Genomic DNA, 22,229 nt, shown 5'->3' on the forward strand with positions numbered 1-22,229 from the left:
TTTTCTATAGAATCTTTGAATCAGGGCTCTCTAAAATGTATATATGAGATTCCTGACGTTGAATAATGAAATTACTAGAGAGTATTTTGACTATAAGTCGGATTTTATAAGTTTATCGATGTTAGGCAGTAACTCGCGGGTTTCATAGGCTGGTCTTACATATATTTTATTTTTCAGTTAGACGTCGGGATATAATTGTATCTCCTTCCCAGGACGAAATTCCGTATTCGTAGAAAATCCCGAAGAAGGCTTCTGTACCGTTTCTCAATTTAAGCTTTCGACAGTGAATTTTTTTTTTTGAAAAAAAAAAAATCAAGCCGACAGTCCGCTGAGGCTGTGCACTATGTATGGGATATCTATTGGAATTGGCACGGAGCTTCTGTGAGTGTGTGATCGATTAAATTTCCACCCTTCAAATTTCCGGGAGCCTAGGTAATTGAGTTCCGTCGAGAAGTTTTATAAATGTTCCGTTCGAATTCGTTGTTTGTAAGTGTGTTATTTTGGCTTTGATCGTAAATGTGAGGATATTACTGTCGTCGAGAAGGAATGTTTTGGGGATTAATGTCGATGCTGTGGATTTAGCATTGTAGTACGGTATTAGTATATTTGCTTAAATTTTTCGGTCGAGTGATCGATTAGAAATTAATTAATCTGAGATATATGGCTCTTGTCGACTATTTATACTCTGCATATTCGGGCCTGGCGAGAAAGGATGCATACAGGCCAGCCAACCTGCCGTCGAGTTCACTAACGTCATCCAATGTTTACCCGATTTGCTACATATTCCTACTCCTTCAGCTCTACTCACATGTATACGGCCACATCATCAGCATCCTACGTGCTACATTACACAAAGGAAAAAGTAAAGGGGAATGTAGTCATGTTCGTTAAAGATGGTTGATCTGAAACACATATGAAACTCGCCAATTTGGCCCACCCTTACGCATCTTTTTTTCATGAGTGAGACATTTGCGACTAGATCCTTCAAAAGAAAGATGATGGGAAAGGGTTTGATTAGTAGAAATAGAGGGGTTTGTAAACGGGTGATCGTTTGCCCTTGCCTTGTGAGATTTTGGTTGAGTGTGGTTTTTTTGGGGAGGAAAATTTTAGCGGTACGTAGGAGTGTGGATCGAGTATGTGGGATTATTGATTTGGGTAATGAGGATTTCAATAAATTACAAAGCCTTAGAACGGTCTTAGAGGACTGTCCATGAGTGAGAATTTCTGACATCTTTTTTAAATTGCAGGTTGTGCCGACGTCGACATTCCGATTCGATATAACTTCTGAATGCGGCTGAAGAGGGCCTTGTTGTATCTTGTCCGAAAACTGTGTTGCTGACCACATCAGGTCTGCAGGGGTTCCCAGCTAGCTGGAAGGATATTTTTGGCTGATTTCGGATCTTGATCTGTTGGTGCTTTTGACCGAGCTGCGGAACAGCAGCTACGAATCTCGAAACCCAAAATTCATCTGAAACCCGAATCGGCAGGTGCTATAGAGACGCCTGAATCGGAAAGTCCTTCAAGCCAATATTGAAAATATGACAACTGTAGAGCAATGCCATGTCTGTGGCGCTCCCTCCGCCCTTACATGTCCAGCTTGCAGCTTGATCCATTATTGCACCGACTCTCACTATATATACTCTACACAACTTCCCTCGCCATCTTGACAGATATGGAACGCTTGTACCACGATCCATCAGATCCCCCCCTCATGGTTTCCAACGATACGAGACCGCTGGATCCTAGAACAAAAGTTTAGATCTTATCATCATGAGACGACTAGAAGTCCACACCATCCTATTGAATATCTTTCCGCAACTTTTTTAGTGCTTTCGGCCCTTCCGAAGATTAATACGCTAGCTTCGCTAGATCAGGTACTCGTCATTGCTACCGATATTGCATACCTGTTTCTGGATCCGCAACTCGAGGCGTGTTGTTTTTTGGCTGTGCTGTTGAGTCATGGGAAGGATATTCTGTGTTTTAAGTATATTCGTTGTCACCCGGCAGATGACTTGCAGGAAGATGAGAGTAACCAGCCACCGGAGTGGATTGATTATCAGCTTCTTGTGAGTAGAATATGGGAGATTCTGAATGATCTTGAGTTTGGAGAGAAATTGAAGGGAGGAAATATTGTCCCTAGAGAATTAAAAGGTAAATTTCCGGGCTTGGATTATCTAGAATTTGAGCGGAGTTTCGTTCATGTACTGTTGTATTTGAAGTTGAAGGCGGATATGATTTCTTTAAGGGCCTTTTCTGCGGTCGAGGTGTCTTTGGAAAGTAGGTCGAATTATGATGTTAAGGAAGTGGTGAAATCCCCCATTATTGAAAGTGAGACGGCCGAAGAGGCAGTGAGGAAGAAGTTTTTGGTAGCCGAGACTACTTCTTCCGAGGAATACGAAGGAATGATTGTAGGGAGAATGATATCTACCGGAGATAGGAATATATATTTATGGGCTTAGGTTCACCATTGTGCGGTATAAGCCAATGTGAATTAGAAACTTAGAATTTTGTAAATGCGTATACAGATATGATCTCGTATTCTGCCCTCCGCGTAGCAATGGCTTTTGTTGGATTATTTGCGTTGGGGTAACAATCCAGAACCAGGATCCAGCTATTGCCCGAACTTGTCGACCTCAGCTGGGTATAGATCGGCCAATTAATACGGATCCTAAGCTACATAGGTGCCTCGATCTTACCCCCAACCTACCTATACAAGCGGTCTGGCAATTCGCCTCAGATATCAATATATCCCCAATACTGAACGTGAACATACAGTACGGCAATCAATGCATGATGGATTAGTGTCACTCTCCGAAGTACCCGAGATTCTCTTTCAAATACCTTCCCCTAGGGACGATATTTTCCATTTCACAAACATGTCAAGCACTTTACCCAACATGTTGAGGGTTGCCGGGATGACAATGCTTGTTCGGCATTACAAATGTGTTGTTTGTAATGCTTTTTAAATTTTTACGGAGCTATGAAATCTCAGCTCGGAACATTGCCAGGTCAATTTTGAATAGCGTTCATGAACCATGCCATGATGCATGTGTGATGGCGTCGCCTTTGCGGATTAGATTATCGGGTTTCTCATTTTCGTGTAATGCTTCGTAATTGCCTTCTGCGCAGCACCACCCGCTTCGTAAACAATCTGCAGGATTTCTTGAGAATTTTTTTTTTTTTTTTTTTTTTTTCAGCCCTGTGAATCATCATGATTGATATCAGAATTTTGATGACTTGGCGAAAGCATAAACTCTTGGTGATTACTATATGTTAGTTATCAAAACGTGAGTTGTTACCGAGCAAGCTGGGATACCTTGATTAACCTACTTAGCTTAGGTATTCCTTCGTCAGAAGGCTCGAAGATTCGAAATCCTGAGACTTTGAATTGAGACATCTTGCCGCGGAATCGTCACTTGATGGAGGGCCTTAATCTGGCAGAATCCGGGTAAGATGGGAGATGCCTCGTCAAAAAGTCGATAAAAACTTCCGTCGAGATGTCGCAGCTCAAAACCTGATTCGCCTTCGCAAGGTGGTTAACTAAGAGAAAAAATCCCGTTGGTCATTTGTCTGACGTGAGCGGAATGTTTTCCCCTGGAGTTCTAGAAAGTCTCGAAGTTCGTGAAATTTGTTCTTTGGGATTGTTGTGTGAAAGGCTCCGCTCGGTGGATTCTATGGATCCGGTTGGGTCGTTTGTGGTTTTTGGTGTTCGCATGTGCGAAGGTGAAGGTCAGCTTAGCGTTGTGTTGGAGGACGGTAAACGTTTCTTTTGGTACCGGCGAGCACGATCACATCAGATCCCAAGGCATTTTTCACCTTCTTTCTTGTTGGTATTTTGTTACTTTTGATCTGCTTTCGTGCGTATGTGTGGCGGAGGAATGATGGCGTCTGTGATGATTTATTGGTTGAGTCGGTGCCTTGACGACGTCCATTGCTCATGCGATCCGAAAGGTTGCATACCTAAGATTATAATTATGATATTGACCGTGCTTGCTTTGCGCAGGGAGGCGTGGGGGACGAGGCTTACCAGGCTCGTCTGAACCATAATGTCTTTTAGGAATACGATCGGATAATCCATTAGACGTTTAGACGGTGGACCAGCTATGGACATGGGTTAGGATGCACAGTAGAATTGGGATTCGTTCGCCGTATGGTATAGAGTTGATGTATATATTTAACGTCCCCGACTAATCATCGTGGAGCTCAAAATAACGAATATCAAGTGAAGAACGAAGAAAAAAGATGTTTATTAATATATCGGCAGTTAGTCTCGAGCTTTGATTTGGGTTCTGCACTAGAATTCCTGGCGCTTCACCTGGCAATTAGGTATCCAATATTGCAATTCAACGAGTCCGCAATCGGATATATGAATACTACCATTTAGCAACGGACATACTATACATTCAAGGCGCCATGGTCGAAACGGAGCTCATAGACCGCTTGGGGAGACGAGAAAACCCGGCGGATATTAGGTTCTCATACGGTTGCAGCCATCTTGGAAGGGAAGGACTAAGAAGTCAGTTACTCCCCTAATTATATATTTGATTCTCAAGTTACCTCTCTTACCAAGTTCTTCTAAATTATAGATGCCTTGGATCTAGTCGAATATTCTATCCGGCATGACTACAAAGAATGCTTCTATAAAGGAATATCATCTGGAGCAGAGTTAGAGACGTTTGATACCGAGTTTGAAATTGGCTCCTTGCTCAGCCGATTGCCGAGACTGATGCAGTGGGCGGATGGTATGTCGCTAAGATGGTCCCTGCAAGAAATATGAAACATATCCGCTAATCAATTGAATTGTAGATATGATCGCTACATGGCCTATGGAGTCGCTAACCGCAGCTTGGCAAATGAAAGACATTCTTCAACTTGCCGCATTATTCTCCCCTGGGAAATATTCGGAGTATATTCAAGACTTTCAACCACGGGAGATGGTGATCTTGGTGGCCGCGAGGTTGGAAGTCGCGGGGTATGATTGTGCTATGGGAAGAATCCTGGAATGGGGTGGCGGGGTAGACCGTTGGACTGTTAATGCTGAAACGGACGACGAAGTGAGGGAAGTACTTGCGAGGTTTCGGGCTGTGAGGGGGAAAGTGGGGGATAGACAGGAATGGAGTGCTGTTTGGAGTGGCGATTTGGGATGTTAACCAACTTGGCTGTTCTCCGTTCGTATTGCGTATTTTTGTTCCGATCATCCCTCAGGATTGTTCTGGATTAGCCTCGAATCCTTTTTGAATTTTGCCTTTTTTGGTTTGCATTGTTCTCGTGCGTATTAGTTAGCGTGGTATTAGACCTGGCCGTTATATAAAAACTTTTGTTTGAGGTGGGCGTTTTAGCCTGTTTATAGGCCGCCGCCAGAAACCTGTTTCGCCAAAAAGTTCCTTCCGTGGCCAAGTTGACTCGATCCTGAAAGATGAGTTGAGATGTTGCAAAATGAAACCGCAACCTCAGCTCAACACATCTACGAAAACCCCGCCGACGGCTGGCATCCTGAGACATTAGTCAGCCGGTGCAACATGGACTCCGCTCATGCAGAAAGTATCGAGATACCTCCTGAGGCTGCCGACAGGATGTATTTCGACACCGCAAATGACGCGGACCGTGACACTTATCTAAGCAGTCATCATTGTCAAGGCTAACCAGGCACCCTCGCGTTTGACTCTCCGTTTTCCTCCATTTGGGACGTTTGATATCCCTAATTTGCCAATTCAGCAGGATACCATGTGATGGACGTGTAAGTTTCGTGACTCAGCGTCGCACGAAGCGGGGCTCTTATTGGTTCCTTTGCCCCTCAATCGCGGACACATCGCGCGCTTTTGCCCTGGTTTAGGTCCCGTCCCGGATTGGTCGATATTTAGATTCCGGGTTGACTGCTTCGAGATATAAATCCCACGACGACGGGCGAAAAGGACCCAAATTTAAACTAACAGTTTTCCTGACTCGGGCAGCCGAAAACAAATAAATTCAAAAGTGCAGGATCCACTCTTTTGATATAATTTCCCCATCGCCAACCACTTCAAATACATCGCCACTTCGAAGCTTCCCAGCGGTGTATTTATACTTCACCATATCTACGCCCTCGTCAGCTCGGTGCAATTTCAATATGTCATCCTCACAGGACCCCGCTGCCGGTTCTCAACCATCCACAGAGTTTGTTCATCCGTCAGGTGGAAGCCAAGCATCACAAACTACCAATAATATCAATACGACAAATCCTCGAAGAACACCTGCACCCGCTCACCCTATCAACCCTTTGAAGCGACAGCTTTCTGAAAATATGGAGGTTCTTATTGCACAAGCCAAGGCTTCGAAGACATCAGCCGGAAGCACTGCTGCACAGGCTGCACAGGCCGAAACTATTTACGACAAGCTGGAGAGGGAACTGACATGCAGCATCTGCTGTGAATTATTCAAAGATCCAATCACATTGTTAAACTGCCTGCACAACTTTTGTGGTACGTTAATCTTCACTTTACTAACCATATGGTCTTGTCACCGAGGGGATCCACTGATACTGGACCGAATAGGTTCCTGTATTGTCCCATGGGGCCGTCAGAAGACTTCTTGCCCGTCTTGTAGGGCCAAGATCCAAGGTTGCCGAGACGCCTTCGCCCTGAAACCTTTAATCGATATGTTGGTCAAGGAAAAGCCGGAACTGGGATTCTCGAAAGAAGATATGGATGGATTCCAAAGCGTCTATAAGCCCGGACAAGAAGTTTCTTTTGGTGATGGATATTCCGACTCAGGCGATGATGATAACGAGGTCGATGAGGATGAAGAAGAGGATGATGAAGTCAGGTATCCGCAACTCTGGGAACCTTGTCCGTGCTGCCCACAGGGAGAAAATGCGAACCCGCTGTATACTTGCAGCAACCCGATTTTCGACGGTGACCGTACATATGACTGGCAAATTGAATACAAAGGTCATAAGAAGTGTGCCTCTTGTCGCAGCGAAGTTCCATTTAATACCCAACGGGATGCTCTAAAACCGGCCTATTGTGCATGCTGCGGGGTCACATACTGTGGAGGCATAAGGGGAACCTGCCCAAACGACCCCAATTCCGAGTTCCTCCATAACATGAGAGGTCAGTGCGAACTTAACACACCATGATTCGGTGTTACTAATCTGTGCTTTGATAGTTACTTCCCTCTATGCAGGAGGTCCAAATTACGGGGCTTTGTTCAATAACAATGCCTTTGAGCAGGACTTGTTGAGGCGGTGGGTAGAATCCGATGCCAATAACCACACATGGCAATCACTGGGGAACGAAATTCGAGAATGGTTGTTCCAGAAATACCCCTTGGGCATCCCTGGCGCATATACAGTCCCCGTTAGGCCCGATTCATATGTCTGCAAGAATTGTCTTCCAGGCATGTTCGATAGATATCTTACGGACTTCTTGATTTCGGAGCGCGAACGTCTCGGATGGACGGATGCTCGGTCAAGGTGCTGGTACGGAAAGAATTGTAGGACACAAAGACATAATCCGGATCACTGCGCTCGTTTGAGCCATGTCTGGGATGAAGTCCCTGCGGAAGAGAGGCGTGAAACCCGTCCGGCCCGTCCAACCCGTCCACCGCAGGTCACTCATACGGGCGGTGTTAGAGATAACGCTCCTAGCTCTCAGATTGCAAACGTTCAACCGGCAGATTCTCAACCCGCGAATACCCAAGCCGCAGACACTCTGACTCAAACATCTACAGCAGCGGCACCGCCACCACTATTACGATTCCCATCGGACGCCTTTCCACCCTCAAGTCCCGGGGCACCGGCTATGGATGACTTGTTCGGCGTCCCATATCCTACTAATAACGTCTTTTCTGGCGGTAACGACGATCCCGCTGATGCTGGGCCTTCTAATTGAAACGCGGCGGCGTCTCTTAAGAGGCGCTACTCCGAGATTTCTACTATTCCGTCGTCCCAGTACATCTCTAGTTATATCACACCATCGTCTACACAAGAAGATCCCACCCAACGTCCACAATCACCAACACCCCAAGCTATGTTTACAACAGCATCCGAACCCTTGCTATGCGAATCCCAGAATACACAAACAGTCCCCGAATCAACATTTGAACAAAACCCATCAACTTCACCGTCTTACCACACTCCACCCTCAACACCTCGCCGACGGCGATTACTTGCAGCGCCAAGTGCTACCCGCGCATCCCTTAGAAGAACAGAATCGACCCCATCTTGTACACCACCAGATCCACCAGAAGACGAAGATGAGGGGGATCTAGATGAATTCATGTCACACTCTCAACCTTTACCAACAATTTCAGCATCCCCGCAGTTAAATAGAAGAAGAACGTTTAGAACCCGAAGACGAAGATGTCCGCCCGAACCCGGAGTCGACATTCGCCAGATATGGGCGGATGAACTCGAGCTAATCGAATTCATGTCGAATGGACATAGAAGTTCCGGGAGCTCGTTGTATCCAAAACTTAATGATGTCCGAGAGAGGCTACAGCGGCAGCTATCGATCAGTCAGGAGGAGGAGCCGGAGAAGTCACAGGATACAGCGAAACGGCGGAGGGTTAGGTGATATTTTATTTTTTATTATCAAAAATGGGATGAGTCCTTCGACTCTTGTCAAATAAAATAATCTGCATTTTTTTTTTGAAATCCGGTAAATTATTATTCTTTGTATGATCTTGCTTTTTCAAGATTGTGGTTTTGTTGTAGATATGGGAGGTAGTTTTTGATGAGTCATCTTACAGCTAGTTATTGCATTGGATAGCGTCGTTAGTGGTGCATTACTTGGGTGGTTTTGCAGTAATTCGTTTCTATTAATGTTTGTATTGTATTAGTATGCAATATTATTCCTTTCGAGTTTGTGACCGTGCCTCTGTCTTTCATTAGTATTTGTGTATTCATACACTGCATTACAAGGGTTCATGATATCGTTCGTAAGACAGAGTGGAACGGCCGGGCTGTTTTGTGCGGTGTCAGGCCGGTGCCAACGCGCGCCATTTGTGCGTATTTTTGACGTCTAGATTCTTGGCCGAATGTTCCGTCTCTGGAATACTCCAAACGTTGACTCGAACGCCCCGTGTTCATACCTGGAGTTCTTTTATTTCGACGTCTCGGTTTCCGTTCGTCGGGGCTCTATATGCTCAGATATATTTGAAACGAAGGTGTTTTTGATCTCAATTGACACCTTTGGGCGATCGATATCGAATAGCACTCAGTGCGGTGCCGATATCATACAGACTCAACACTAATTTTCGACAACGAATTCGAACCGACTTCAAAATGTTAATATCGCGTACGAGTCTCCATCGGAATTCTTTAAATTCAAAGCCCATAACTGCGACCGCGAACATATTCCATAATATTTGCAGCATCAAAACTCCAATTTTGCAGAAGAGATGGAAATGTGAGAGAAGTGTTCCAAAACCTGCATGCTCGAAGACTAGTCCAACACCCGTAGTTGGATTCTGGTCATCAAGGCCCATATGGAATCGAGCTATGGTTAATACGTTCCGGTGTTTGGTCGGATGTACGGCGGGCGATTTTTCGGCGATGTGGTATTTACAGGCTTTTCATCCGGAGATTGGGATTGGGACGATTATGGCCGTGTCGAGTACGTATAGGCTTTCTTCCCTTTCCCTTTCTATTATTGTAACGGAATAGGGCCTTCGGTGGGCTGACATTTTAATTTGCTGTTAAGTGGCTACCGGCTTATCAACGTCCCTCCTCCTCGAAACCGTACTATTAAAGTACGGCCGAGATAAACTACCTTGGCCTGCGGCTGCGAAAACTGCCGCTGGAATGAGTATGATTAGCATGTTGACTATGGAGACGGTGCAGAATATGGTGGATTATCATCTTACGGGTGGGACTGTTCAGTTCGAGTCGCCGATGTTTTGGGTGGCGGCTGTGGTTTCCATGTCGGCTGGGTTTTTGGCGCCGTTGCCGTATAATTATCATAGGTTGAGGAAGTACGGGAGGGCTTGTCATTGATATCATGATGGGGTATGTGGATTTGGCTCTGGGGGATATCAATCGATCGTGTGATTTCGATTTCTCGTATGTATAAGCTCCATTTGTAAAAATATATACTCGCTTTAGAAAGAAAATAAAGATTCTTAAGTTTTTAAACCGTGAATGATTCTCCCAGAGTCTAGCGAACGGTTGATATTATTTCCTGAACTTAATTCATTTAAATCCAGTTATAATACAAATAGATTTGGAGGCTCCGTATCTACTCTCGAATCCGCGTGTACGGTCTCGAGGCTAGTGTATCCTCAAGTCTTGCCTTCGGTATGCACGCCCGCATACCGATTGATATAAAATCGCAGGCTTTAATCTCTTATCACATAGGTTACAGTTTAAATTTAGGTACCTTTCTAGGCCTTAGTCCTAATACAATCCCAAAGATCTGACGCGACATCTATATCTAGAATTACTGGGATCTATATCTGGGATTTCTTTGTGGTGCGTGGTATTTTGAATAGCCCCGCGCGTTGAGCGACTTTAACCTCTTCGCCACGATCGAATTGATATTAGCCCCGCCATGACTTGACGGAAGAAAAGATATGATAGATAAAAGAGGGACTAAAGAAAAAATCTACCCAGTCGGAATGCGAGACTGTCCCTCATGCGCTCCGTCGGACCCATGCTGATTTCATATTAGGGCCGAATTCAAAACATTCTTTCTGGCGGGAACTGCGATATCTCTTTGCGAATTTCGATCGAGGGCCATTTTGCATTTGTTTTCCGAAGACGGGGACCCTCGTCATGAGGCTTTTTTCGGCATCAAAAAAAAAAAAAAAAAAAAAAAAAAAAAAAGTCCTCAGTTTGTTTCGACCTAAGTTTATCCGTCCCATGTACGGGAGAGAAAGCTACTCGAAGAACTTGCCAGTCATGGCACAGAGGTATATATATATCGGATTGGAGGCATCGTAGGATTCTGAAGATATAATATAACGCCATGCGCCAAAATTAAGTCAGCTCTGAATTCGAATTCGAACAAGTTGGTCTCCCGCGATAAATACTTAGGTACCGTCGGAGTAGAGGTATTTTGGAGTTATCCCGGGCAGGTTAGTATCGTATCATATCCCGCCATATCACATTTGCATTTGCTTCAGTATCATGTTGGAATTCTAGTTCTAGTTTTGGTGTGCCGTCGACGTCACTTCTGTGCAACACAAAGCCGTTCGAACTGCCCCCGCCAAAAGCTAGAAAGCCTTTTTATTGCGAGACAATTTGCAGTTCAAAAGACCTCGCTGACAGCTTCACCTTCTCTCCCTCGTTTTATATCTCCCATCCGACAGGAAACCTCAAAGGAACAGACCGCTCTTTTCGTCAAATAGCGTCTCTCGCTCTCCTACTGCAGCTTCAGGACGGTGTAAACAAAAGTCCGTCAACATGACGCTATTCGTGGCATCCCTGTAAGCACATCCTCTGGCCGTGCAGATGTCTTTGACTATCAAAAAGCCAAAACTGTGGAACCAACGTGGCTAACAACCTATATTTGATTACCATAACAGCTACCTCCCGTACACGATTAATTTTCATGTACAAGAAAAAGAGGAAGATCGTGGACGAACGGTCCCTGCACCTCCAGCTGCGCAACGTACTGCTCCTAACCTACGAATCCACACCGGGGCTGATACCTCAGGCGGCCTGATCCAGTCCCTCGCATCCCGTATTGGTTCTCGCCAGCCGTCGCCTCCCCCGACCCCACCCGTCCACAATGCTGACGAGATCTTCTTCGCAAAACCGACGACTCCTGGTCCATCTGCCAGTGTTGCCGTCAATTCACCTGGTCTGGATAGTGCTATTCCCCCAAAACTCAAGCGGGCACTCACTCAGCCGACTTCCAGAGCTGCTTCCCCACCACCCAGAGGAATTCTGGAGAGTAAAAAGGTTGCTGCGGCACCTGCTGATCAATTACAAGCTGTATCCGGTGCTCCTCGTCAAATTCCTATTCCCAAACGAAAAGCGACTCTCACCGACCAATCTCAACTCTTTGCCAGTGCCGAATGGACCGTCGAACCGGCTGAACGAGGAAATGGCGGTCTCCGTAATGCCGTCAACGCAGCGCTCGAAGCCGGCGGTGTTGAAGAAGTGACTTGGGTCGGTACCGTGGGTATGCCTACGGACGTTCTGGAGGATAGCATCAAATCTTCTATCGAGGAGCGATTGCGCGATGAACACGAGTCACTGGCTGTCTTCTGCAAAGATAATGATTTTAACGGTCACTATAACCATTTTTGCAAGCAGATTTTGTGGCCTGTGTTCCATTACCAGATTCCTGACAGCCCGAAGAGCAAGGCGTATGAAGATCATTCATGGATTTATTACGTGGCTCTGAACCAAGCTTTCGCGGATACGATCGTGAAGAATTACAAGAAGGGGGATACTATCTGGGTGCACGATTATCATTTATTGCTTGTGCCGAAGATGGTGCGCGATAAGATTCCCGAGGCGAGTATCGGGTTCTTTTTGCATGTTGCTTTCCCGTCTTCGGAGGTGTATAGATGTTTGGCGGTGAGAAAACAGTTGTTGGAGGGAATGCTGGGTGCCAACCTTGTCGGTTTCCAGACAGAGGAGTATGCAAGGCACTTTTTGCAGACTTGTAATCGGTTGTTGTATGTGGAAGCTACGCCGGTAGGGATACATTTGGAGGAGAGGTTTGTGAACGTGGTCAGCTCTGCTATTGGAATCGATCCGATCGGATTGAGCAAGGAAAGGGAGGACCCGATGGTGGATGAGTTCGTGAAGGTCATTTTGGAGAGATACGGGGGCCAAAAGATTTTGGTCGCTAGAGATAAGGTTGGTTGCAGACATTCTAGATTCGAGTCGATGGAGATACTCATTTGATGATAGTTCGATCACGTTCGTGGTGTTCGACAAAAGCTTCTCTCTTACGAGCTCTTCTTGCGCACTCACCCGGAGTGGGTCGGCAAGGTCACCCTTATCCAAGTCGCACTCTCCACATCCGAGCTTGTTGAACTACAGACAACGGTCCTCGATATCGTATCCAGAATTAATGCCAACTTTGCAACCTTCGGCCACTCTCCTGTGGTGTTCTTGCACCAGGATATCAGCTTCTCACAATACCTTGCCCTCCTCACCGTCGCGGATGCGTTAATTATCACTTCGCTCCGCGAGGGTATGAATCTCACTTCTCACGAATTCATCTTTTGTCAAGATGAACGCCACTCTCCGCTCATTCTCAGTGAATTCACTGGATCTTCGGCGTTATTTGCTGGATCTGATATCAGTGTCAATCCATGGGATTACCGTCAGTGTGCAGATGCGATGTATCAAGCCCTTGAAATGTCTCCTGAAGAGAAGAAAGCTCGTTGGGAGAAGTTAAATGGGGATGTGATGCACCAAACCGGTGTGCATTGGGTTACATCGTTCGTGGCGACCCAGCAGAAGGCGTGGCTGGAGCAGCAACGTCGTGGGAATATGTCTATCCCGCGGTTGTCGATTAATGCCGTGGGGGATGCATATGCTAGAGCCGATAAGAGGATCTTCTTGATTGATTACGAAGGCACTCTCGTGCAGTCCGCGAGCTCGACCCGAATGATCTTGGGCAGCCCTCAACGAGTCATTGACACATTGAATGATCTTCTTCTCGATTCGAGGAATATTGTTTATGTGATGTCATCTCGCAAACCAGAGGATATAGAGAAGCCATTTAGGCTAGTTTCCGGACTTGGTTTGATCGCTGAGAATGGTTGCTTCATCCGCCCGCATAACACGGGCACTTGGATCGAGATGATCGATGCTTCTATGTTAGGATGGCAAGATAGCGTCAAAGAAATTCTTGAATACTACAGAGAGCGAACCCCAGGAACCACAATCGAGAAGAGACATTGCAGTTACATCTGGCACACCGGCTCCGCCGAAGACCAAAACCTAGCATCTCGTCAAGCCGCCGAATGCGTCAACCACATCAACGACTCAATGGAAGGCATACAGCACGTTCACGCCGTACCACTCGAAAAGGCAGTTATTGTCGAACCTAGTGACCATAGTAAAGCCACCGCGGGGGTAAAAGTGCTTGAGATCGTATGTGCGGAAGAGAATGGAGAGGTGGAGAGGTGGACGCCTGATTTCTTGTTTATTGCGGGAGATGATAGGGAAGATGAAGTGCTGTTTAAATGGGCGAATGAGTATGCGGTTGAGAGGGAGGTGGCGCATGTCACGACTGTTTGTGTGGGAACGAGGAATACGGAGGCGACGGCGACGTTGACGCAAGGTGTTGCTGGTGAGTTGAAATCTTTCCCATATATCACCTCAGTCGATGACAGTACTAATTGAGAATGACTAGGTCTTATATCCGCCCTGAACAAGCTATCGAAGTTTAGGTAAACAACAGGAAATGTTCTGAGCGAAAGCGAGTGTAGAAAAGCGTTCACTTTTTTCTTCATGGTCTTGTTTTTTTGTGCTTGCAGTTGTTCTTTTCCTTCTCTTCTATTCCACACCATATTATTTTGATATGGCATAAAGCATGAAAATGAATAGATTTATATTCTTTGTAAGTTACTATCTTTCCCCCATAAAGTTCCGATCCAATCTAGACAATTTATTGAGGGTAATAGACGTTGGGGTACATCGTTATAGACTCTGGGGTTAAACTTTCGTGAGATCACATTATGGACGCCCCATGCAGGCTTGTGACGACAAATCGAGCGTATGTACTAATGAAAACGCTAGCATGAGTCCACTCATGCCCATATCGTATCGCCGCTAGACTTTAATTTTGGGCTTTACTATGCCCAACTTCAAGCCGATATGTTGTGCTTCCAAGCTAAAATATCTATTCTCACTCCTATTTTCCATATCAACTGTCATCATCGCGATATCCGGTTCTGCCTCATCCGATGATAGTTCGGTGTATTTCCAGACCTGAAGATTATAGAATTCTAGAAGATCGAGGATTTCCTCGGCTAGGGATATATTTTTGAGTAGATATATAGGCTGGGAAGGGTGATAGGAATGGGCTTACGGGTCATATTTATGAACTCATGGACGGTAGGTGGACACTTTTGGGGACGTTCGTAAAGGATTTGGCCCTGTTCTTCATGCTGACATTGGAAGTGATGGATCTGGCGGTGGGGTTTCCGATGTAGACTCGAGAGCTGTGGAGTGCGTTTGTGGTGATGGTTAACGTTGTTCGGGGGTTAAATTGGGGGTGGGGGGTTAGAGGCTGGTTATATTCCAATTGATGTTAATTACGATATACCAGGGATTTGATTGTTGTAAATAGAATAACGGACTGTAGATTACATAGTTTCTCTGATTATGATCGTGGGGTTGGACAAGGCGGTGGTCATTAGGATTGTTTAGATATTTTTGGTATAGTATGGTATCGTCACGAAATGACTTTACTATTGTTAGTTGTTCGGTGGATAGGTTTGCTGGGATGTCCATATTTGATCCTCATGGGCCCCTTGGGGCAGTTCCAGTCAACAGCTGTATGGGTAGTCCACCATGTAGTGATCGTTGTTGCTTTATATTAATCTTGTGATGAAATATGCAGACAAACGCTCATTTTGACGTGGACGGATATATGCAGCCGTGGGTTATCGACACTAAATATATCAAAACTGTATGTAGCGGCAAGGAGAGACCCTAAAAAATCCACGAGAGTACAAAAGCACTTCTAAGTACAACATTAAAGATTATTCCGAACTTGAAATAAGAATGATTGTTCACAAAATGACTTGTTTTATTTAAAAATCTTTAAATTTTCGGGCAGAATTTACTTCTCTAAAAACCTACAACAATCCATATAAATAGGGTTTATTGATAAAACTCAACACCGTCCACTATAAAGTGCAACAGTGTAAATCTTATATCCGACCAATTAGTTATAATTTAGAAGCTTCTGGGTTTAGGATAAAAATGCAATTGACATTTGGTAGGTTCGATTAGGCCCGACTTGTAGTCGAGCAAAAAAAAATTAAGTGCTCAGCCCAAAGTTTGGTTAGATGGATGGAAATATGGTTGCTAAATACATGCTGTTTTGCTGGCACTATTCTAGCCTAAAATCGTATACCTCAGGAGTAAAGTTAATCTTAGTGTGTATGTTTCTAACCTTCTACGCCTTACACTGTCGATTCGTGTAATTATAGTCGCAAGCCAACATGATCCCTACCCAATGTACTGCAGTCGCAAAAACCACGAACACATGGAAGATCTGATGTGATGAAAGCCAAATGTCAAACTTGCCAGGCTACTTCGATTCTGGAATTCTAGTCTGTAATCACGCATAAGCAACGGTCGAATTGCCGAACCGAGGAACGCTTACCCCGTAAAATGCTGCGCCAATTGCAAGCAATAGTCTCTCGAGGAAATAACAGGGCATGCCAAACTGCTTCATCATCTTTTCGATGCCGAACAGCCTTACTCCATGTACGAGCAGCGCAATCCAAGATAGTCCGGTGCCAACAAAGGTTAAGGTTCTGAAAGTTCTGTATTTCAAGTCTTGGTATTTCGGGTTCAGAAGAATGAAGCAACAGACAGCTCCCAGAATCAAGATCTTGGAATAACGTCAGTATAATATTCGCTCGATTTCTCGGGAAAGGCATACCATTGACCAATATATCTTCTGCAGGCGTGGTTCGCAGTAAAAAGTATATCCCGGAACCCGTGTTGAATGACAAATGCAACAAATTACATGGCAGACTTGAACCACTTTCTCCTTACCGCGGTTGCTAGACCGCCGCAGAAATGATTGAAGGAAAAGAGCAGATATATATAATTAAATGATATTCTATAGACGTATATTGTTGCAAGTAGTTGGAGATCATGCCGCAAAGATCTGGTTCGAGACTACTCAGATGGTAACTTCGATGTCAAGATCCTTCGGACGGGAGGTTTGGCCGAAATGAAGCAAATTGTAAACGACCTGTTTTGCTCCGGAGCAGCCCCCAATGTAAAGCTGTGTTTATAAGTATCTACTTAAAGCAATGCAAAACGAAAGCCAGAAAGTTGGAGCCAGCTGGAGATTCGGAAGACCCAGAATGAAGCAAGTGGCTTTCATAAACAGCTTCTCGAGCTCCGTCACAAGCCTTTACATTATGTTATCAAAGTAATAAATAATAATAATCACTCAGTGCGCTGCAGGCTTCTTTGCGCACTTCCTCCTTGTTACGAGACTGACTTCCTCTAGGGAAAATATCAACGACGCTACAACAACGCACATCGACGCCTGGCAGTGCACCACAAGCACAAGGATGGTCACACACCGCTGAAAGGTCACAATATAGGGGCACTCCCCGCACGACAGCTGCCCCTAGAGCTGCGCTAACTAAACGCGAGACAGGGGCTCCGTAGCCTACTGTTGAGAGTGCATTACCACCAACGTTGCAACACCATGTCTGGTCCCAGTCGACGCCAAAAGTCTTATACATTCACGTCATGGCAGGCATAGCGGGAGGTGATTGAGGCTCGTCGATAAGGTTAGCGTTATGCGCATGTGAGACAATGGGGGGGTTCCTGCTTCTCTTTCATATACTCAGATACTATCGGATAGGACCGTGATTCATCAGGAGTTCAATATATTGTTAGATATGTGCTTTACCGAAAATTGCGGATGCGTCTACGCGCCATCGGAATGCGGGATAGCAGGAAACAATTAGCCTAGAGGTTGGCTAAGTACTTATTGCAATGTGTCTCAGGGCATTACAAAATGGATTTTTAGAAGCCCTGAAGTGAAGCGAGTGGCGTCTGCCTGTAAAGCCCCAGCTCTGAGTTTACAAGCAGTCAGTACATTGTTTTCGTGGCTTGTTCTCAAATGTATATTTTTGTAAAAATCTTGTCTGTCGACCCGTCTGAAAAATGATTCAAGGCTAGCCACTGGTAAATCGCTTGGAGTTAAATTTTCACATGCGGTATCTTTTTGATCCAATTGATCGTGAATTGGATCATTTTGCCCCCCGCATATTATGAAGAGCAAGGTTTTGAAGGGACCCTTAGAGAAATACGGCTATGACGTAAAACTTGGCTGAAAAAGCCCCATCCCAAGACCGGTTACCTGGACGAACACACGATGATAGTCTGGTTGGATATGGATCTGGGCTCAGGAAGAAGAAAAGAAAAGAAAAAGTTAAGAGGAATGGGGCCAGATTGATGCGATTTCACTGGGGGATCGAGCTAAAAGCAGGTTTAGGAAGTTCGATGCTGTCGGTTTAAATGGAACTGGGGTTTCCTCCCAAGCGCCCGTCTGCGAACGGGATTTCCTCTGCTAAACTCCGCTCTTTTTGCGAGTCGACTCTTGGACATCTCTTTGAAAATATTTGTTACTTACCGCGGTATCCCTCCTTTTGTCTGTGGAGAAGGTATTGAAGTTTGGTATCTACGGGGTACTTTACATCACTGTCGTATACATCGTTATATCCAGAAAGGGAGAAAGAGGGGAAGAAGAAGGAAACCGAGTGTTGACGTCTGTTGCATCGACTGCAGGGCAGCAACGTCACCACAACACATTTCGACGAACTGCATGAAAAGCTGCGACTTTGACTTCGCCCGTTTTAGAACGTCGAGCCTGAATTCAAAGCTTAACCTTCTTTCGTTCATACTGCCATACTTTGGCTTTTTAACTCCTCACCCCTAAACTTTTCGCCAGCATGTTTGGTACAAAACCGTTGGACCTGCCGGATACTTCTGACCTTTCTTTAGTAAGTTCATTTACTTCCTTGTGTCCGTTGTTTCCTCTTCGTCTATCGATACCGATAGTGCAGTACGTACAGTGCAGCAGCTATCTAACTATTCCCGGTACTTCTTTTGCCCTATCTACTTATCTATTTTATTTATACATCCACAATGTCATATTTCTCCCATGCAAAAACGCAGACAATGCAGAACCGGAGCCTTCGCTCTTCGGTTCACAGTAATAATGGTAACAAAAGGCAGAATAAGGCTAAACATTCCCTGCCCGCACCGCAGAAATCTACAACAACCCGTCAGCCAATTGACGACGACCTGATATTCTCGACTCCGAGATCCGAGTGGAACAATCCCATGTCCGACCAGGTTCTTCTCGACGAGAGTAGCAAGACTAACAAAGACGCCAAGGATGGTGACGCGACAGCAGCAACTGAGACAGGGGGGAACTCCACTACTATCAGTGGACCCGGTACTCCTGGTACGTTTTTCGAATTTTCCATTTCGTGCATCGAACCCACTTTTTTGTGGCATACCCAATGTTTCCCATATGCTGTACTTACATAGTACCGCATTCTATTCGCCATACATTTTGCTAACTAACCTGACACAAAAAAAGCCACCACCTCGCCACTTTTAAAACGTGCAGACCCAAAGGATCTCCCCAGTTACCCCTCGCGTGGCGTTCAAAACCTCGAAGCCTCGGCTGGTAAGGCTGCGTTATTGGCCGCTTCACATTCAAAGTCCCCAGAGTCGTGGAAACCGGATCGCTTGCCCGCAGCTGGTGCAGCCGCATCTTTTGCAAACAATATAAAGTCCCCAGAACCCTGGAATCCAGGTCCGCTACCCACTGCAGCAGCTGCAGCTCTCCTAGCAGGTGACTCTAAACCACCAGAGATCTGGAGACCCTCTACTCCTTCAAAATCAGCTTCACAAGCTGCAATAAGTGTACGACAAAGAGCACATACGATGCCTGAATCGAAGCGGCCTCCGCAGCCGTCGCAATCAACTGCAAATGCTCTCGCTGCAGCTGGTATCGCAAACTCGCCGAAAAAAATATCAAAACCTGCTCCGAAGTCACCGCCTACACTTGCTTACGATATTAACAAGATTAACGCCCTAGCAGCGCAGAATGCACAAACTCGACTTTCTGCTGCTTCGCAACCTAGATCAGCGCTTCCGCAATCGCAGACTGATAAGAATATGTCTGATATCCTTCGCGCAGCTAGCATATCCATGGCTAAGGGCATGAGCAAATCACCTCCTAGCAGTAATACTACAAAACAGAATATATCATCGAGGACTTCGATGCCACCTGGCAGCTATTATTCACATATTCCGACATCACCAAAGAAGATTGCACCTGCAGAGCCGAAGTTGAATCGACAATCGTCAACACAGGCGGCTTCTATTGCTGCATCTAGCGATTTACATTCTGTTATATCTGGAGATAGCGATGAAAGGCAGATAAAATACTACCCTCATCTTGAAGAAGCAGCTCGAAAAGCTGCATCCGAGCGTCTTGCACGTCTTCAGGCAGAACACGATCGAGCTCGTAAAGCATCTGGTCTTCCGCCTAGTTGGCAAGCTGGTGGAACGGTACCCACTACCCGTGCCCGCTCTTCAACCGCCCCATCCAGCGCACCGAAGACGGCACGGCCCTCAAAGCCTGGTGCGACAACCACTACTGCTGCCACACCTCGCCGCCAACCCGATGCAACCGATTACGCCCGCTCTATGAAGATAAAATCCGATACTGCAAAACTTACGAAACAGATAGATTCAGTCGATAAAGATCGTCAAGCTCGTGATTACCTCACCATCCTTGCTGTTGCAGAAAGGAACGTAAAATCCCGAATGCAGGATTTGGAAACTAAAGTGGCTGAAGACCAAGGGCGTGTGCCGAAACATCTACAAGCGGAGTGGGATGCTAAAGCTAAGATGTTGAGTGCTGAGTATGAAAGGAAACGAGCGGAGGAAAGCGAGAAAAAGAAGGGCAAGATTAATATGGGTGGAGGGTTATGGTATGATCAAGAGGATTTGGAGAGAATTGCACGGGGGAATGTACAGCCGATCTTGGATGAAATCAATGTGAAGGCGGAGAAGGAGCGGGCGAGAGTTGAAGCTTTGAGGGTTGAGAAGGAAACAGCTGATCGGGAGAGAAAGGCTCAGCAAGAAAGGGTTGCGGGTGTTAAGGCAGAGACCAAGAAGGCGAAAGGTGGGAACCCTTTATTCTCTTGTTGCAAGTTGTTGGTATACTGACTTGGTGATATGTGCTAGTCTTGGAGAAAGCAGCAGCGAAATCCCGGCGAGAGGCCGAGAAGACAGAAGAGCGTGAACGAAAAGCGGAACTCAAGAAAGCTCAACGAGAAGAAAAGGAACGATTGAGAGCTGAAAAGCAAACCCAGAAAGCGGCTGCTATACCTGTACCCGCTGAAACCTCGAACATTGGAGAAAATGCGGGTGTAGGAGCGGACCCTGGCTCAGATATGGAAGAACTCGAACCACGTCCCATGTCACAGGCCGGTCATGACCGAGTCGATCGCGAACGAGAGATGCACGAAGCGGCGAAGAGGGAGAAAGGATGGTTTGGGGGTCTTCAGAAACGGCTTGCGAAGAGGGTTCCTGGAACAAAGAAAAAAGAGAAAGGTGTCGTTGGCGGCGAGGTAGCTATGCCTAACGTCGCTGAGGCCGATGAGTTTAATCCTGCGGACAAACAAAGCATTTCATCGATTTCATCTCCCGAGCGTCCGAATTCTACGAGGGACGTAGCGTTGGCGGGAACGGTCAGCGCAGTTTCATCGGACGATGAGGCGGAGCCTGCTGGAACGGTATTTGTGGGTGGAGCTGGATTGCAACCTGTTGATGCTACTGGTGGCGTTGCTGCCAGAGCCAGATATGCGGATTCAGGCTCGCCGAGTACCAGTTCTGGAGATCTGTATACTGCAGAGCCGAGGTATAAGGGATTGACGTCTGCGACGTATAATCCTGGTTTGGGGGATGAAGGACTAGTAATGCCGGCTTTTGTTCCGGAAACTAGCAGAAGATACTCGACAAGTACTGATTCTTCGCTTGAGAGTGGTGGTGTCGCAGAGAAGACCTTTGGAGAAGAAGGGGGGCCACCTGTAGCTGCGGCCGGTACGGGAGAAGAAGGGAGGGATACATTCGGGAGCACACTCTCAGGGAAGGTTAAGAAGTCGCTTGAAGAGTTTGCCAAGGGAGGGACCAGTGTAGCGGTTCCACAGACGTCGACAGAACCCCCTGTTACTCAGGTCGAGCCACCTACGCCGATCGAAGAGCTGAAAGGCCCTATTATGCCCGCTGCCGCCGCGGGAGGAAGCTCGAGAGGGTCGATGGATAGTACTCGGGAGAAGAGGTCGAGTCGGTTTAGTGAGATTTTGTAAAGGGATACGTCGTACATTATGGGCCGTTTTGTGACTTTTATGGGTGCGAATGGGTTGTTTTTTGCTTAGCTTGCTAGTTATAACATTGAGACGGCTGTACACAATGGGGTTGAATTAAGCGTTTGGGATAGCGGTTTCTGGTTTTATACGTGAGATGCTACCTACTTGATTGTGAGGGGAAGGAA

General features: G+C 46.1%; 7 protein-coding genes across 7 annotated transcripts; 6 read left to right on the plus strand and 1 right to left on the minus strand.

Moving 5' to 3' along the window:
• Positions 1–4,413: 4,413 nt before the first annotated feature.
• On the plus strand, positions 4,414–5,150 carry DFL_007875 (uncharacterized protein; the record flags this gene model as incomplete). The annotated part of the gene is made up of 3 exons (XM_067637523.1): positions 4,414–4,516; positions 4,587–4,742; positions 4,807–5,150. 3 exons carry the CDS (start codon positions 4,414–4,416, stop codon positions 5,148–5,150), a joined length of 603 nt encoding a protein of 200 aa, XP_067489032.1.
• A 956-nt stretch (positions 5,151–6,106) lies between these two features.
• Positions 6,107–7,868, plus strand: DFL_007876 (uncharacterized protein; the record flags this gene model as incomplete). The annotated part of the gene is made up of 3 exons (XM_067637524.1): positions 6,107–6,458; positions 6,531–7,088; positions 7,144–7,868. 3 exons carry the CDS (start codon positions 6,107–6,109, stop codon positions 7,866–7,868), a joined length of 1,635 nt encoding a protein of 544 aa, XP_067489033.1.
• A 138-nt stretch (positions 7,869–8,006) lies between these two features.
• Positions 8,007–8,552, plus strand: DFL_007877 (uncharacterized protein; the record flags this gene model as incomplete). Its single annotated transcript, XM_067637525.1, has 1 exon — positions 8,007–8,552. One exon carries the CDS (start codon positions 8,007–8,009, stop codon positions 8,550–8,552), a length of 546 nt encoding a protein of 181 aa, XP_067489034.1.
• A 980-nt stretch (positions 8,553–9,532) lies between these two features.
• On the plus strand, positions 9,533–9,973 carry DFL_007878 (uncharacterized protein; the record flags this gene model as incomplete). The annotated part of the gene is made up of 2 exons (XM_067637526.1): positions 9,533–9,593; positions 9,681–9,973. 2 exons carry the CDS (start codon positions 9,533–9,535, stop codon positions 9,971–9,973), a joined length of 354 nt encoding a protein of 117 aa, XP_067489035.1.
• A 1,407-nt stretch (positions 9,974–11,380) lies between these two features.
• DFL_007879 (uncharacterized protein) lies at positions 11,381–14,341 on the plus strand (the record flags this gene model as incomplete). Its single annotated transcript, XM_067637527.1, has 4 exons — positions 11,381–11,403; positions 11,503–12,790; positions 12,845–14,237; positions 14,301–14,341. The coding sequence occupies 4 exons, from the start codon at positions 11,381–11,383 to the stop codon at positions 14,339–14,341; spliced, it is 2,745 nt and encodes a 914-aa protein (XP_067489036.1).
• A 1,867-nt stretch (positions 14,342–16,208) lies between these two features.
• Positions 16,209–16,568, minus strand: DFL_007880 (uncharacterized protein; the record flags this gene model as incomplete). Its single annotated transcript, XM_067637529.1, has 3 exons — positions 16,209–16,232; positions 16,284–16,514; positions 16,566–16,568. The coding sequence occupies 3 exons, from the start codon at positions 16,566–16,568 to the stop codon at positions 16,209–16,211; spliced, it is 258 nt and encodes an 85-aa protein (XP_067489037.1).
• A 2,035-nt stretch (positions 16,569–18,603) lies between these two features.
• Positions 18,604–22,044, plus strand: DFL_007881 (uncharacterized protein; the record flags this gene model as incomplete). Its single annotated transcript, XM_067637530.1, has 4 exons — positions 18,604–18,654; positions 18,923–19,121; positions 19,260–20,858; positions 20,921–22,044. The coding sequence occupies 4 exons, from the start codon at positions 18,604–18,606 to the stop codon at positions 22,042–22,044; spliced, it is 2,973 nt and encodes a 990-aa protein (XP_067489038.1).
• Positions 22,045–22,229: the final 185 nt, after the last annotated feature.

Source organism: Arthrobotrys flagrans (genome assembly GCF_004000055.1).
Source record: "Arthrobotrys flagrans strain CBS H-5679 chromosome Unknown unitig_8, whole genome shotgun sequence".
Classification (NCBI taxonomy): domain Eukaryota; kingdom Fungi; phylum Ascomycota; class Orbiliomycetes; order Orbiliales; family Orbiliaceae; genus Arthrobotrys; species Arthrobotrys flagrans.